This window comes from Pezoporus occidentalis, unplaced genomic scaffold, assembly GCF_034315485.1.
Source record: "Pezoporus occidentalis ecotype Australia unplaced genomic scaffold, CSIRO_AGI_Poc_V1 ctg172, whole genome shotgun sequence".
NCBI lineage: Eukaryota > Metazoa > Chordata > Aves > Psittaciformes > Psittacidae > Pezoporus > Pezoporus occidentalis.
The window spans coordinates 325738-343699 of NW_026913554.1; the positions used below are offsets into that span (position 1 = coordinate 325738).

General features: G+C 46.0%; 1 protein-coding gene and 1 pseudogene across 1 annotated transcript in view; both read left to right on the forward strand.

Moving 5' to 3' along the window:
• The window catches only part of HYDIN (HYDIN axonemal central pair apparatus protein), a 73686-nt gene that overhangs the window by 11895 nt on the left and 43829 nt on the right, over positions 1 to 17962 (forward strand). The window contains 8 exon segments of the mRNA XM_062614024.1: positions 1111 to 1235; positions 5871 to 6072; positions 6964 to 7135; positions 8306 to 8405; positions 11842 to 11960; positions 14435 to 14658; positions 15696 to 15763; positions 17230 to 17465. Coding sequence (XP_062470008.1) covers positions 1111 to 1235; positions 5871 to 6072; positions 6964 to 7135; positions 8306 to 8405; positions 11842 to 11960; positions 14435 to 14658; positions 15696 to 15763; positions 17230 to 17465 — 1246 coding nt within the window.
• On the forward strand, positions 15002 to 15629 carry LOC134161403 (endoplasmic reticulum resident protein 44-like; annotated as a pseudogene).

A 17962-nucleotide genomic window follows, 5' to 3' on the forward strand; every position in this document is an offset into this window, starting at 1 on the left:
CTGAGCTGCTGTACTGCAGCCATAGCTGGAGATGGGCAGAACACCTGGGGTTTGCTGTTGCTTATAGTGTTTTAAGCATGATGCGACCTTTGAGAAAACTCTGCAAGTTGCAGTGAAGTTTTATACTGCAGTGGTGTCTCTAAAGCAGCATCTTGCACAACTGGTTCTGTTAGATTGAAAGAGCTGACCCAGGAAGATAGCTTGCCTGCTAATGGCAGATGACAGCTCTAGGAGCACAGTTTATGTAGCCCAAACACAGTGCTGAGAAATGAGCGCACTATGAGCTGGTGAGAGAGCCATTGAAGAATTTAGTAGCAGCTGCGTCTGTATTAGCAAGTGCAAACAGACATCGTAGATCTAAGCAATGGGTATTGAGGCCCTGGCAGTAACAGTGTGTGGTCCAAGAACTTTGTTTTCCAGGGGGTTTGGTCTGGTTCCTGGGATCAAATATTATTAAGTAGAATGAACTCTTAAATGGAGAGAAGCAGGCACTGGCTTCAAAGCTGCATTACAGCCCCAAACCAGAATGCTATTGAGGGCTCAGGCGAAAGATGTAGCCAATATCTGGTGCATGGTTTGGGGGCCTTTTCTTCTAGGGCTTTCTCCCTCCAAGATTTCCTGGAGAGGGCTAGAATATGTTAGTAGCCAGCTTGTAACCTCCTGATCTTAAATAACCTTCTGAAATGGTTACATACCACTACCAGCCAAGTACACCTATTCTGTAGGAGGCCACAAGCACACGGCATTCGGGTGGTCCCCTCGTCAAATGCCTGATGTGAAGTCAGTGTCAAGTTGTGTATCCAAATAGCTCTTTCCCCACCTCTGTCTTCTTCAAAGCCTATTCTCTGATCGTACAGCTGGCAATTGGACTCTGGAGCCTCACTGCAGAGAGCTGGATGCAGAGTATGGGGAACATGAGGTCATGTTGTACCATGGGATCTTCTGAGGGCTGAGTCTCTTCAGAAGATCCTGTATGTTCTGTTTTTCTTCTACTGACTGTGGTTCGCTTGCTCCTTGCTTGCACAAGTGAGCTGAAGTGAACTAGATTACAAAAGGAATACAGTCCTCAAATTTCCAACTATAGTCCTGATGTCTCTCTTTGTGTTGCAGCCCTTTCTCTGTGGATCCCTCCATTGGAACTCTTGGGATTGGTGAAGTCATGCAAGTAACAGTGGTGTTTCACCCACTGAAGACTGGTGATTATTCCCGATCCCTGATAGTTCACTATGACACAGGTAAGAGCTGGGCGCTGCATGGTGCACCCTCTCTATGTCCTTCCAAACAGAGCCCTTCCTAAACAGAATAATGTTAAACTTGTTTTGCAAGACTTTACAGGCTACTTCTAAAACCTTTTCTTTCAAAACCTGTGCATGCTTCAGTTCTTAGAAGTGAGCAGATAAGGGGCAAAGGATGAGTTTGTCCTTGTTCTCTGTGTCCTGTGTTGCTGTGTGCCAGCTCATCCTTGGGGATACCCTGGTGTCAGCACAGTGTTCTCCATGCAGCACCCGCCCATGGCGGTCATCTACCCTCTTTCCTGTTGTCCCAGCCATCCGAATTCCCTCTCCAGGTGCATCTTCCCTGCCCCCTTTACGTCAAAGAAAAATGAAGCTTAGTTGCTGTTTAAGGGGTTGTTAAAGTGGATCCTCTCAAACAGGAATGAGGTTGTTGGAATCCTGTTTTGCTCAGAGTTGCTGAGTGGAGGAAAGCAGAACCTCGATTCTCCATTAGTGCGCATGTGCACTGTCTTATTCCTAGACAGTGCTGTGTGTGAAGTGTGGCGTGTCTTGACAGGCTCTTTCCAATGCCCACTGTCTCTTATATGTCTCTGTCCCACATAGTGGTTCTCTGTTGTCTTGCCACAGAGCCTTTTTCTGTTTCCCACTACCCATCTATATCCCACACTTCACAACATCAGGACTAAAGCAGCTGGGTCTAGAGGCCACTTGGGATTTGGCAGGAAGTGCTCACTGTGTCCAAATACAGGTATAATATTTATACTAGGGAGTGTCATTCCAGGATCAGGCCACAGAAATACTGTCAGTATTAAATGTCGCTTCAAGATTAAGTGGGGAAAACTCAAAAAAAAAGGTGCGGCATTAAAATGCTTCTGTAGCCTTGCTTCAGCAGAGGTATCTTGTGCTGCTGAACACAGCATTTGCTCATCTGTGTGAATGCATTTGGTATGCATTTTCTGTTTCCTGAAAGAGAGGTTTGTGTTGTCCCTGTTCCTGAACTCCAGTCCTGGGAAGCAGGATGGCCTAACCTACGTGACACTGCGATGCTTTAGCCCCACAAAGAGCATTTGAATTGTCGTGAATTCTAAAAATGTTCCTGTATCTTTCAAATGCTCTTTGTAGCCTTCTGAGTTTTCGCAGTTTTGTTTAATACTTTTCGGTTAATGAGCTATTCACAGAGAATGGTTTATGCTTACACAGAGAGAGTCTCATTGGTTTCTTCCTTGAAAGAACTACTGAATTCTTTACATCGCTACTTCTAAAAGCATAATGATTTACATTGAGTATTTGACCCTCAGTGCTTTACATGGCCTAACTCCTCCATTTCTCCACGTACATGTGTCTGGGCATGAAAAATCCCAGTGCACATTGAAATAAAGGTAGCGTGGGATGTTATGGGCTACGGAACATCCCTATTCGTCTCTTTAACATCAGGTTGTGGCACTAGGAAGGGTTTCTGAAGCCTACCTGCCAAGTACACATGCAGGTTTGGAAAGGGTTTATCACTCGGTGCCACTGAAAGTCCTCAGCCCTTCCCTGATGACTTTCAGCCACCCTGTGTGACTGTGGGAAAACGAGTTTGTGGAGTTTAGTCGCAGCCAAGTCAAGATTCATAAAGCTTACTTATTATTTAAGCTTTCAAGCAGTGTTCAGGTGAGATGCCCAAGCTAGGTGCCCTGTGTACTGCTGTTCATACATCAAGCCCAGTTTGGTGGAGTCACAACTTTTATTACAGCCTGATAGTATAGCACAAGCTTGGTGTGGGAGGGTGAGCTTTGCTCAGGAGCATGTGGCTAAGGAGATACGTAACAGGTTCCCAGAGCTGTGCCAGGGGTGAAAAACAAATTTACCAATCCCACAGCACCCAGAAACAGTAACATCTATGTCAAATGTTCCATGCAAGTGAAGGAGGCCAACAGAGACAAGACTTGCTGGAGAGGTGCTGGGAACTGTGGAAAAAGAATCACTTCTGTGTTCAAAGCTACCCAAATCGAGTTTTACTTTAGACTCCAGTCTCCAAGAAGTCCCTAGTATGATATGATGGGTGGTTTTCAAGGTGTAGGACCCAATTCTGTGCTTGTATGTGGGTATCTGCGGTACCCACTGGGCCTCATGGCAAGATTCTACAATGTGCTTCTAGTCCAGGAGATCTATTGGTCAGTGCTGAAATTACTCTGTACAGTTTTTCCCCATTGGTTGCCTTATCCCATGGGATCTCTTTGTCAGCACAGGAAACTTTGGTAATTAATAAAGCCCCCCTGAGCTTGTGCAGGGCTGACAGACATTATATACTGAGCTGCTTTTATTGCCATCAGTCATAAGAGTGATTATGGAGAGCATTTTCCTTTGGTGGCTCTGTGAGACTAATACAGAATCAGAAGCCTCGGGGCAGATCTCACCCTGTTTGAGGAAAGAGATCAGAGCCAGTACACGTAGGAGAATTTTAGGAGACAGCATATGCAAGAACCAGCTGTCAAGCAGGAGTGTCTGCTCCATTACTGTCCTGTCTGTCCTTGGTGTGGAGCCCCCCAAAGCAGCTTTCCCACAAGAGAGGTAACATAAGTCACAGGAGTACTTCTTGGTGGTTTTAGTCCTGCTGGAAACCTCCAGCCTTGTGCTAAAAGCCTGCTAAAGAACCAGCTGCATATTTGGCATTTGGTTGTTTTCCCTCAACTTCCTACACAGCTTACAGGAGGGCTGACAGTTGCTGAGCAGGAGCTCTCATAAAGCAAATCTCAGCTTGTTTTGCTGTGTATCACAGGCCAGGCTCAGAGCATCCTTTGTGGCTTTGCACACCCAGGGCAAGGAAGAGAGAGCTCAGCCTCAGCTCCTTGATTATTTCTTCAAGGGCAGGTAGAAGATGTGAGTGGTATCTGCCTCTGGCTCCATAGTAGCCAATGAGTTTGAGTTTTTTCTGCACAGGGTTTATTACTTTACTTGTACAAATTGGATGGAGTAATGTCTCCCCTCCTGAGCCCTGGGGAGCAACACTTGTTCTCTGCCAAATTCAGGTTATTCCTGTACAGAAGAAGAGAGCAGCTAAGCATGTTTCTCCAGTGCAGCTCAGCAGGAGCTGGAGATGTGTGAGCTTGCCCTGCCCTGGGTGAGGGAAAGGTTCTGCCTTGCACACCTGCCTCTGAGTTTTGCTTGCTGGCCCTGAAAGTACAGGATCCCCAGCAGTCTTTCCTCCCCATTGCTGTTTGCTATCTGTAGGACCAAATGTGATCAGCCTCATGTTGATGAGCACTAGGCTGCAGCATGGAGAAGCAGGCCCTGACCTGAGACAGTGTCCCACCAGGTTCCCAGAGAGCATCCATGTCTAATTGATTTCTGTTGGCCATTTAAAAACTTGGCAAAGGATTTTCTGTCTGCTTATTGCAGGTGGTGAGTGCATGTTGTGCTTTTCTTCCTTGTGGGAATTCCCAGCAGCATGACTGGTTTCTGTCAGACTTTTATGTTCTTATATGTTTGCTTCAAGGTAGGCAAAAAACAAAAGGTGTAAATAGGAGCTTGTGCAATTATATGTTGACTTTGCAACTTAACAGTAGCAGCACTGCAACAGACCGAGGACTGGGAGCTGATAGTTATACACCTGATTGGTGATGGGCTTTTATAGTTCAAATCAATTAAATTGATGGGTGAATGTAGTCTCCAAAGTGTTTGTTTATGTCAACACAGCCAGTAGGTAGCAACTGTTTCCTGCCTTTGTTCCCCTTTTCTAGAACTGTTTGTAATAATGTTGACAATTTTTTAATACTGTTTTAGGTAAGGTTGTTCCAACTCCTTGCAAACAGAGTATGGCCTTTGCCCCTCTTCAGGGCCTCGTGTTTCAAGATGAATAGTCTGTCATTGAGGGTACATGAGAGGGAATTGAGTTTGTGCTTCATTTACTTGAGGTTTTTTTTTTGCCAGAGCTTTATAGCTCCACAACAGTGTAACAGTCCTCCTGACAAAAGGCCTGCTAAAGCAACCCATAGAGTTGGCTGCGGGAGCACAGCTCGGGGTGTGTGTCATAAGGTCATTTGGAAGTGAAACACCTCCTTTTCACTGTTTTATTTGTGCCCAGGTATGCACAAAAGCAGATTTCCCTGTGATGCCACATCAGCCATTTTTAGCACATGACAGATTTCTGAAAGAATGTGGTTTTCATCTCTTTGCAGGTCACCCTGGGCCACAGCTTGCCTACTCTATTATCAGTGGAAATCATCAATATGTTCTTAAGTCTCGTTAAGCCTGGATGTGTTTCAGGGCAGAACTGACCCTACATTAGCCCGCTTTCCTTGTGGATTAGTCAGCATCTGCTGAGAAGCAGAAGAGCAGCTTGAAGGCTGATTGATTTATTAAGTAGTTTATTGGGCCTGTCTTTTCCAGGCAATCAGAATGAATCTCACTGTAAATGTTGGCACTCTGGTGATAAATCTCTACAAACACGCCCAGAATAAGGTGCTTAAGGTGATGTCAGGACATCCTCATGCTGTACCACATGTAGCTGTCAGGATGTGATAAATGTCTGATCTGTGGAACTGCTGCAGCTAAAAGCTGTAGCTCTTTCTTCTGTTAACTGTGGTTTGCTCTGTTCCTTATACTTCCATCAGCAAATGAGATGAGCAGAGACTTCCATGTACTTTGTTCCAGGTGAAGATATTCACACAAGCCTTTATGGAGCAGCTGTAGATGTCAACATCAGGCTAGACAGGAACTCCTTGACAGTTGAGAAGACTTACCTCACGCTGTCAAACCACAGATCCATGGTCATCCACAACCAGAGTGAAATCATAGCCCACTTCCAGTGGAAGCCTTTTGTAAACCAAGAAGAGGAGGATCAGCAGAAGCTGAGGTTTGTTTCAAAGATTCATTTTGGTAAGACACACTGCCCAGTCCCGAGAGAGGTGTTGGTGCTTTTGAATGGTTTAGGACAAGTAAACCCATCCACAGCACCAGGGTACGTGTCCCTGGGCTTCAAGGCAATGTAGCTTAACACTTGCCATTCCAGTTCCAGCCGTACTCCATCTAAGGATGATGTTTTGGGGAGGAAAGGTTGATTGCAACTACTGGATTTCCTCAGAGAGCAAATTCACATCTGGGAGCTGCAAACTACTGAGGTTCAGAGGTCCTTGGGCTATGGAGGGTCCATGAGGCTGGGGAAGGTGTCAGCACTCATTACCTGGGACTGCACTGAGCCTGAGTTCCTTAGTTTGCTTTTGAAGTGCTTCAGGATCCTCTGGTGGAAAGCAGGACAAGCAACAGAGCAGATACAGTTTCCTTATCCCTGTAGGTCCAAAAAAGAAGAAAAAAAGTGTGATGCTTGTACCCTGTAGCTGAAACCTACCTGCTTCTCCCCTTCCCACTGAAGCATTGCAGTGTGTGCTCCTCAGTCTTTTTCTTACCCCCCACATTAGCCCTATGGTAGGAAAAGCCAGTTGAGGTTGTTGGTGAAATCTCTATTGGCTGGGCCAGTGGGTTTGAACCAGGAGGCTCTCTTGAGGGCTGCTAGCTTTCAGAAACCTGTTCTTAGCTTGTAAGTGTGGAGTAAAACTACCTGCTGTGCTAGCAAATGACTGGTAATAATCAGATCCATTTAGGAGCCGGTTGCTTGCAGTCAGCCACTTGCTGAGCTGCTGCTGTTCTTCCCCGAGTGTTTTGCTGCTCCTGCATGTATAGGACAGTCTCTGCAAGTATGTTGCTTACTCAGTTTTCCTGCTTGGTTTGTCTGTCCCTGTGGCTGCAGGCTGCAGAAGCAGGAAGAGGACAGGATGGATTGTGCTCGCAAGGAGGGTGGGGTGGACCCCACTCTCCAAGAGCGCCTTTCTCTTCTCATCCGCACCTTTGAGAACCAGGTGACAAAGGTTCAGGAAGACTCCATGCTTTCCTCCAATGATGTTTTCACCATTGAACCGGTGGTAAGCAATAGCTGAGCACAAACCTTCACTGGCTGAGAGAGCTTGTTGCAGAAAGCATTTCTGAGCAGCAAGCTCCTGACAGGCAGCAAAAGCCTGCCCAAAGCTGAGCTCTGCTACTACGGCTGTATATTAAGGGCACTTACTGGGTGTTCTTACAGTGTTCAGAAGTATCGATTATTATAGTTAAGGGCACAACCTTACGCATAGCATGTGAGGATTAACTAGGGATATTAGGGCGCTATCAGTAGGTTTTGAGAAGAATGCAAGTGACTTTCTTCTTTCAGACTTTTCCAGTTACTGGTCGGTTGGTGTTTGAAAGGGTTCTTCTCTACCTGTCCTTCGCCGTGTTCTGCTGACTCAGAGCAGGTTGTGCGTTGGGGAATTCCTTGCAGCTGGAGGCCAATAACTTCCCATGCTCTAGCTCTTTAATTTTTGTGGGGGCTGTCCTCTAAGCTGTAAGTGCTGTGTCAGTGGGAAGAACCGTAGCTAGTGAATATTTATGCTGCAGGAGTGCTGGAGGCTCCACTCAGTTCAAGGCCGTTCTGGGCAAATTCCTGAGAATACCCAACGGCAGAGCAGAATCAAAGCCTGGCTGTGCTGCTAGAAAAGCGACTCTGTTCTTTTTATCTGCTTCTGTAAACTAAATATTTAATTCCTGTAGGGCGTTATTACAGTTGCCAGAGGTGTAGCTATTTAGGTCAGCTGTCTTTGTAATGCTAAGGGCTGAAGGGCTGTAAGAGGTGCCTTTGCTTAAACCAGTTGCCGGAAGCGAGAGCCTATAGAAACCAGGGATGCCTCCTGAAATGTGTGACAAGGCTTCCTGGGACTGAGCACCAGTGCCAGGATCCTCTGGGAGAGCAGCGGAGAGAGAAGACCCTGAGGAAGCAGCAGACAGTTGCAGAAAGTGGTAGCGTGGCCCAGACTTAAATCCCTGAGCAAGAGCTCAATCTCTTCTGAGGGCAACAAAATGCCCCTTGCGGGTGCCAGTAAAGGCGAGGGACTTTGGAAGGTGTTTCTGCAGCTGCTCGCAAGCTCTCCTATAAATTCTGTTGACAAGTGTCGCTTGCTCCTTGCTCTTTGCTGGTGCTCTAAAGAAAGGCTTACAGGGCTGTAGTGGAAACAAGAATGTGATGTTTGAAGATAAATGGTTTGCTGTCACTTCTGTTTCAGGAGGGAGATATCTTGCCAAATTCTTCACTTGAAATCAGTGTGATCTTTAAGCCCAAAGAAGCCAGAGTCTACCAAGAGACAGTCTACTGTGACATCTCAGGTACAGCTCCTCCCTCCTGCGTCCTGTTGCCACAGAGGAGATACAAACACTCTTCCAGCCCACTCAGATCTCATGTAGTTCTGGAGGGCTCAGGAGGGCAGTGCTGGCACATGCCGCTGTCCCTGTGGTTCCTGGTGGTCTCCTGTCCGAGAGCAGGGCTCTGGCTTCCTGATGCCAGAAGAGACAAAGCAGTGAAGGAATAAGCTTTCCTGCCATGGGTTTGCCAGCATTTGCAACACAGCTTTAGTGAAGGAGCACCAGGCCCCTGTAGACCATTTACATCTGATTTCTTCCAAAACCCATTTCTAAGCCACTCTTGCAGGGAGAAGCAAAATCCCAAATGATGATCACTCCTTTACCTTCTGATGTCCTGCATCATGTAAATAGTGGATCTACATTTATTAACAGGGTCAGATGGGAATCATGTTCAAAACCAGTCACATTCTGTGAACAAGAAGAGGAGAGTCAGAAAGCAGCAGGAGTTAAGGGATTTGGCCTGTGCTGTTGGGCCACTTGCACCCTATTTATTTAAAATTGAGGCAGCAATGCCAAACTGTACACCACACATGACATGCCAAGGTATTATTCCTGCTGAGATCCAAATTCTTACTCCACCGTGCTGGGTGTGGCTTTAGGTTTGAGGACGAGGAGGTATGTAGTGACTACAGTTCTGGTCTGTGTGCTCCAGAACATTTTAAGTGGGAACATCACAGCTATACCCAGGCCTTGGGCAAGGGCTGGGTGTTCCTGAAAGTCCCAGCTCCTAGCAGAGGGGGATGTACACTCATTTTGTTGATTTGGTTATTTTTCCTCTCAGCTGTCCTGAATGCTGCATTTATTTTTGTCTGCTCCTCCTCTTTTGGGAAAAGCACTCTCTGTGGTTCACCTGGAAGGAGTAAGAGCCAGATTTCTTGGACTTCCTAGAGTTCCAGGATCAGTGTAGGGGTAGAAGAAAGGATGATTTTCCATGAACCTTCTGGAGAGGCTGAGGACTTACTGCAGAATGGGAAAACACTGCCATTGATTTTTTGATCAGCATGATCATGGACAAAAGCTTGTCACTTAGAAATCTTTGCCATTTCCTAAACCTTTGGTGGTTTAGACCTACAGTTTTTAATGAAAATTAAGCCACACGTGATGCAAGATAGAGAAGTCTTTTGACAGTGAGCACCCAGCACTGCCCATTTTATGGTGTCTGTGAAACAAATACACAGCCCTCTAATTAATGCCTGAGCTGTGCAACATAGAATCATCTCCACTTTCAGGTGGCCTTTGGCTGGATCCACTTAAAAATTGCTGCAATGCACAAAAGCTATGTAGCTTTTCTTTCCTGGCTTTGGACATTATCAAACAGTCGCATTCCAGGATTGCAAGATTGAAGTCAGCAATCATTGCAAAGGCTGTTCCAGGAGAGTTGTTTTCAAGTTGTGATGTGTTCACCATGTCATCACATGTGGGCTGCTCTTTGCAATAAGAGACTTTATTTACTTATTTGGGACGTTCTGGAATAACTGTGCAGCAGATTAAAAAAAAAACAAAAAACAACCTTAATTCACTGATCTTCTGTTAATGGTAAGCATTGCACAAAAGGAGCTTGAATGATGGAGGATGTCTTTGCAGAAAAGCTACAGTGAAGGTTATATACAAGTTAGAGACATTCTTCTCCTTGTGCTACTTGCTTTCCATGCAGAGTAGAATGGGATGGCAGGGAGACCCAAGCCAAAATCTGATTTTAGGACTGAGACTCAGGCTTCTGCAGTGGTTCAGAACAGCCTTCAGAGTGAAAGGTCCTGCACTATGTCATCTTAGCAGACTTAGAGAAGAAAATTAGCATCTTGGAGTTTAGCTGTAAGCCTTGTGGTCTTGGTTGCCTTTCAACAAGGGATGTTCATGTTAGCAGTACATTTATGGCTTACCTGATCTCAGTAGTGGGGAGGGTGGTTTTCCAAAACTGCTGAGCATGCTTTGAGTAAGGTTTCTTTACAAAGATGAGGTCTTGGTGTCTTGATGGGATAGGTAAGTGCTTCTCCTCTCTGGAGATCATAAAGCCCTGTCTTATTTAGGCACTGTTGCAGGATGTGAGCCCTGGAGTACCGCGGGAAGGAGCTGTCTGTTAGGCACAAGCATTGGCTAAGATGTGCGTGTCGCTGTTAGCAGGGGGCTTCATCTTGCTTGGGCTCATGCTTTTTGACTCCTGTGCTGTTGTCTCTGATTGCATCAGTACGGACAGCAGATTCTTACCTTCAGTTCTGTTTCCTGAGCTTTGTGCCTTCACTGAATGGATGTCAAAGCTCATGGAAGTCATGGAAAGAGATTCAGAGATCTTGTTTTAAACTCGACATCACATTTTCAGGGTGCAAAAACAAACCAGCCCAAGGGGTCGGTTAGAAATGAGAAACCAGCCCCAAGGCATCTTTCACCATCTTGAGCTGACCTAGCACTGTGGCAACCTGAAAAAAATGTGTAATTGCTACACACTTCTGTTATATACCTCCCAAAGTATAGAGGTGGTGACCACACTGGGAACGCAAGCCAGATCAGTTTCATGATAAATGATTCTATTGTATTACAAGTCATTACAATGAAACAAGAACCTTAGCCCAAGGCCCCCAGCCAATAAACACTAACACAGCAAATACAGGCTGTAAGTAAGGTACAACATGCTGGAACTGTGAGATCAAGAGCAACAACTTTGAGAGCCAATAAGTCAGCATTGTGACAAGTGACTGTTAATCCAAAACAATAAATGCTTATCACAAATACGATTAGACACACTCTGATCAGATCTGTCGTTATCTCAACCCTTCCAGCCCCACGTTGGGCGCCAGAAAGAACTGTCGAGGTTTAAGTCCAGCCGTAACTCAGAAACACACAGCCTCTCTCCCACTCCCACCCCTGCTTCCTCCTCCCCCAGCTCCCAGAGGGATGAGGAGGAGAATCAAAAGAATATAACTCCCACGGGTTGAGGTAAGAACAGTCCAGTAACTAAGGTATAACACAAACCACTACTGCTACCACCAGTAATAATAATGATAAGGGAAATAACAAGGGAAGAGAATACAATCGCTCACCACCAGCTGACTGATACCCCGTCCGACCTGAGCAGTGATCTCCCCCTTCTGGGTAACTGCCCCCAGTTTATGCAGTGGGCATGACGTGCGGTGGTATGGAATACCTCTTTGGTTAGTTTGGGTCAGGTGTCCTGTCTCTGCTTCCTCCTGGCTTCCCCTCCTCCCTGGCAGAGCATGAGACTCAGTCCTAGGTCAGACTAAACATTACTGAGCAACAACTAAAAACATCGATGTTATCAGTGCTGTTCCCAGGCTGAAAGTCAAAACCACAGCGCTGCATCAGCTACTAAGAAGGAGAAAAATGACTGCTACTGCTGAACCCAGGACACAGAGGGAATTATACTGAAAGGGTTCTCTCTCCCCAGGCCGTGAGACAAGGCTGCCTCTGTGCATCAGCGGGGAAGGCATCGGACCCCAGCTCCGCTTCAACTTTGACCTGCTAGACATCGGGCAGGTTTTTGTTGGCTCAGCCCTCAGCTATGAGGTGAGCAGTAGGGGTTTGCAGGGATCGGGGTGGATCCTGACGGTTCCTGGGGCAGCAGTGATCCTCATAGACCTGCAGGATTTCTGGCAATTCTGGCAGTTGTGAGCAGGGAATATTTGACTTAATAGTCAAATTTGTGGGGTATCGTGGAGTCTAGATACTTTTGATGAGCTCTGAAAGTTGTGCAAGTTATTCATGAAATCCTAATCCCTGCTTTTCGGCAAGCTTCCTTTGAGATCAGCTGGGAGGCTTAATGCAAAAAACCAACCAACCAACCAACCAACCAACCAACCGAACTTGATACATGAAAGCCACACTGGGTCAAAAAGTTAAGTATTTAGACTTTTTTTTCAGCCCTAGGTGCACCTTTCTACTCTGGCTGTTAAAAAGCTGCTGTAACAAATTTACTGTGTTTGAACTTGAATCCATTGCAAATAGTTTTCAGATAAATAAAAAGGACATAAAAAGGACATGGAACTTTTGGAACAAGTCCAGAGAAGGGCCACGAGGATGATCAGGGGACTGGAGCACCTCCTGTATGAAGATAGGCTGAGAAAGTTGGGGCTGTTCAGCCTGGAGAAGAGAAGGCTGTGTGGAGACCTCCTAGCAGCCTTCCCGTATCTGAAGGGGGCCTATAGGGATGCTGGGGAGGGACTCTTCATTAGGGACTGCAGTGACAGGATAAGGGGTAATGGGTTAAAATTTAAACAGGGGAAGTTTAGGTTGGATATTAGGAGGAAATTCTTTCCTGTTAGGGTGGTGAGGCACTGGAATGGGTTGCCCAGGGAGGTTGTGAATGCTGCATCCCTGGCAGTGTTCAAGGACAGGTTGGATGCAGCCTTGGGTGATACGGTTTAGTGTGAGGTGTCCCTGCCCATGGCAGGGGGGTTGGAACTAGATGATCTTAAGGTCCTTTCCAAACCTAACTATTCTATGATTCTATGATTCTATGATGCTATGAAATGCATCCCACTGATTCCTGGGAGTCAGAGGAAAGCTGTCCAGCTCAGAGCTGTCCCTTGCAAAGAAGTTGGGAGTGCTTTCTCTTGCTGACCAGTCTTTTGCCATGCTTCAGACTTGGTGCATTGCTGGCTCTATAAAGAGCAAAGCATTTCTGGAAATAAAGTAAAGGAACCTTCTACATATTTGCCTTCTCCCATCCCCAACAACATCAAGTCTTCTGCAAAAACAAATGGCATTGAGCAACTCAGAGAGGTAGAGGATAATGCAATGCATCATGCCACATTTTCAAAAGCTTGAATGTGGCAGGGAAGGACACATTATGGTGTTTTCTTACCAAAATACTGTGTTCTCTTTGCATTTTTAATGCTGATACTTTACTGATTCTCTACATCAATTTATTATTTCCATTACTTAAGACAATGTGAATAAGCAGATGATATTGTTATAGCTGTACTAAGCAGTGAGACTGCAATTTGTAATTAAGGTATAAAACACATGAGAGGAGAGAGTAGTTTTCAAGTTACCATTGCAGAGTTTGAATATGTAAATATTCACAAAAATAAAAGAAAGGGGGGGGGGGGGGGGACACGGACACCTCTCTGCTTCTGACTCAATTTTTCTGACAGGTTTTGCAAGGACAAAAATTAGGTGAAAAAAATAAAAGAAAGTAGGTAGGTGCAAGGGAATGTCAGGATTTAACCCTGCAGCAATCAGGACAGCTTTGCTTGGAGTAGGTTTGTTAGTGAGGGGCACTATGCTCGTGCTGGTACTCAACAGACAGATGTGGGTGTTTCTCCGCAAATGAATCTCAGCAAATGCTGTGTAATTGTGTTACTTGTTTGAGGCAGTTGATTTCTCAACTTGGCTGGGTTCCAAGTTTGCTTTTTCTTCTAAATAACAGTGAGTTTGTAAATAGGTGAAGCTGCTGTACACCTTACTCTTGTCCTCTCTTCACATGCCTGCTTAAGCAAGGACTAAGAAAATATCATATCAAAATAAAAAAAAATAAACCTAAATTATATACTGCAGCAGAATAGGGGAGTGCTTCTGAAGTTGGTTATAGGGTATCCTAAGGTGTCTTCTACATGCAGTAAACTTGCTTGCTGCAATGGATGCTGAGTGTGGCAGGATCGGACTCATCTGGAGCCGAAGCAGTTATGTGATGATTCACTAGTAATGATGCAACTGTCCTTTATGGCTCTTAGAGATGGGTCTAAATCAACTTGGTGATGCTGAACAGGTCCTCTGCACTGCAAGTCAAAAGTGGACTACTCTGTGTCAGTGGAATAAACCCAGAGTGATTCTGTTTATGTGAACTTATCACTGCTTTACATGAAAAAACCCAAAGGCAGAACTTGTCATATTGTATTTTCTTTGGCTTCTGTCAAGTAGCAGCACACAGCATCTTCTGTCTTCTACAGATATTGTTTAATTAGAAAACAAGTTGTTTAATTAGAAAACAAATCAGCCTTCTCCTCATTTATTTCCATTTTGTTTTCTTGGTGCTGCAGGCAATCCTGCTTAACAAAGGAGCCATCGATGCTCCCTTCAGCTTGGTCCTTCCAGCTACAGCTCTGGGCTCCTGCTTCACTTTTACCCCGCAGGAGGGCATCGTTTTGCTGGGGGGATACCAAGTCATCCGGATCTCCTTCAGACCCACTATTCTGGGGCAGTTCACAGAAGAATTCAAGTTTAGCGTGGACAGATCCTCTGAGCCTGTGGCCTTGACTATCAGGTGAGGAGGGTTATAAGAGCTTGGTGGTCACGTTTGTAGCTATCTCTGGGTAATCATCTCCCACCTACCTCATTTTAAGATGGAGCAGAGAAAAAAGAGATATGCTAAGTTCTTAAGTGTTGGCTCTGATCCTAGCATCCCCACACTAAGAGCCAGAGCTTTTTAACCTTGAGTTCTGCCTGACCTTGACTCCTGCCTGACCTTGACTCCTTGCAACTACAACAGAAAGGAAATGTAATTGTCTGCAAGGGGGAATCATAATGTAGCTGCACCAGTCTCTGCAGGTGTGGCCTCGCCAGATGAGAACTGAAATGACAAGTCTAGATGGTGGAAATACAGATGACATTTTATGTGATGCAGGCGTTGCTTTAGTAAATTCTTATGCTGATTGCTGCCATTTCAGCCAAATGCTGCATCCTATTTTTGAGGAAGCTTCTGACTTAATTAAGTAGGAATATCCAGATAAGAATCAAGTGGCGTTTGCTAGAATGTGACTATCATTAGGCTATAGCTCACAGATATAAGATAAGCAAATACCCAGCTCTGAAACTCTTCTGGAATGGAATGATGGTAGAGAGAGAATACAGGGCCAGAGATCTGTGACAGCAATAACAGATCCTGTTGGGCAGCAGGTTATTCTTGTAACCCTATTTGGGAGGTCCAGGATTTGAAAGAAATTAGTTCTCTTGATTGCAGCAGAAGAAATATTGGTGGATACTTTGAGCAAAAGGACTGACAATTATAGAACCTTTGAAAGAATAGCAAATATTTTGCATGATGCTTGTGTATTCCTGTCTGCCCTTGAAGCTATTTCAAAAGCAGAGAGATTTAGCAGAGCCAATGTATCTGGCAAGCCATCAGGGGAAAACACTCGAGGTACAGTGTATTTAGGCTTGCCAACCAATTTTGATTTGATTTATGCATGGACACAAGATAAATGTTTACTGTGCTTTTACCTATCGGAGCAGTAACAAAAGCTGAAGGCTTTGCAGTTCTCTTTAACCAAGGCAATGTCTCGTCTGCCTTTGTCCTCACAGCGGCTGTGTCACTGGACCGACATTTCATTTTGATGTACCTTTCCTCTGCTTTGGTGATGTCTCCTTTGGTGAGTGTGCTCTGGGCCTCGACCATACATTGAAAGTGCTGTGCATACCAAAATGGAGCACTTCAACATAGGAACATCTGTCACTTGTGTTCCTCTGTAGGAGCCTTTAGGATGTTAAAACCAGGGCTGCTGGTTCCCTAGGCAGTGTTTTGTCATCATGAGATCATCATGTGTGGTGTCCCTCACAGTCAGCCCAGCCCCAGTCTCCCAGTCCTTGGCAACAGAATGACTGTGAAGGTCCTTGTCCCAGAAGGGTCCTGAGGATGGGACCACAGGAGAAGGGAGTTTAAGCCATCTACTAGCTTATAGCTGCTCTGGGTAAATGTTCCTGTTGTAAGGCAAGAGCAGCATTTACCCACCTGACCTTTAGTGTGAGAAGTTAATTAGTGCTGTGAGGGCACTTTGTTATCACCTCCCAGGTATTATGCCCAAACAACAGCTCTGCATCAGGCACCAATGTCCTCAGAGACTTGGCTCCTCCTTCCCCACCAAAAGCCCAGCTCTGATGACAGGGCCAGTGGGTGCACACCCAGGGCATCTCCGTTGAAATTCACATTCTGGTATTCCATATCGGTCTCACAAAGGACTTTTTACTGAGATGGTCTGAAGTTTAAACGTGAAATCAATTGTGGACAGATTAAAGGGCCGTTATCATTCTGTGCCCAGGATGCCTCTGTTTTCATGCTGTCCATGGACTTCTAAAGAAAACTTACTAACTTTCCTGAGCAGCATCCCCACATCCCCACTTTGGCACTCCTTTTTTTTCTTTTGAATATCTAAAACACAAGAAATGCACCAGGCAGAAATGTGGTCATGTAATAGGAGAGTCATCCTACTTAATCTGATTTCATTAATAAGGCCTTCTCAGCTGAAGGCACCTATTGTATTTTTTGCAACTGCTGCTGACTGTTGTCTGCAGGTTTGCCTCCAGTGAAGTGGGCCGTGAGCTGTCACGGGCTCAGTCTTGGTTGTCCCAAACCAGGAGATGCATCGAGGTTCCTGTCTGGAGAAAGTGCTTTAGAGTGCTCTGCATCATGCTGTGGCTCCCAAGTTCATCCTTCCTTTCCTTTCCTGGGTCATCCCTTTGATGCCAACATACTGCTTTTATCTCTTGAAAACTGTGGGAGTGTTTGTGGAGTTCACAGGGACTTTTCCGGATTGACTTTTCAGAGTAAATGTTCTGGATGCACCGTCATGGTTGAGAGGGAGTTGGTGCTGGTTTGGGGGAGGTGAGAGCTCCTCACAGTTAGAGAGAGACACTTGCGGTGTTCAGCGTCACACAGAGTGGGCATTTCTGTGTGACAAGCGTAGAAGGGAACTTAATTGAGGACGACTTCCCCACAGAGCTTCTCAATCGGCTGTAATTGCCGTTGAAAGGAGGCAAACTCCAAGCGCAGTTTCATCACAGCAGGATGTCCGCCCCAGGAATCAGGGGGTAATAAACTGCTGTTGTGTCCTTTTCCCAGGCTTTCCTCGCACCCTGTGCTGCCGCCTCACTAACACTTCCCCAGTGCCCTTCAACTTCAACCTTCGCATTCCTGGGGACGGCTCGGGAGCACCCAGCGTGACCAGTTTTGCTCAGGTGTCAGACAGCACTGGTCCGTCGTGGAGAAAGCCAGCACGAGGTGCCAACAAGCCAGCTGAATTTACTATCAGGCCCTTGACAGGGACCATCTGCTCCAAGGGACACTTGGATATCCAGGTACGGGAAGAGTCCAGCCCTGCGTGCTTCAGAGGTGGAGCTGGAGCTTCAGTGATGTTGAGGGGGCTTTAGCACTGCTGGCTCTGAGCATCATGCGATTAAGAGATGTGCACTAGTGTTGGGCTCTACATCTGCCCTGGCAACCGCAAAGTGTATTCAGTAATTCAGATATTGTCCAAAGACTTCTGTTACTGCCAGAGACTGTGCTCTACACGTGAACCAGCAGAAGAGTTAAAGGCAAACATCAGAGAACCCTAGGCTGTTTTGGGTCGGAAGGGACCTTACAGCTCATCCAGTTGCAACCCCCTGCCATGGGCAGGGACACCTTCCACCAGATGAGGTTGCTCCAAGCCACGTCCAAGCTAGACTTGAACAGCGCCAGGGATGGGGCAGCCGCAGCTTCTGTCGGCAACCTGTGCCAGGGCCTCAGCACCCTCACAGGGAAGAACTTCTTCCTGATACCTCATTTTCCTAATATCTACTAAATCCTCCCTTTC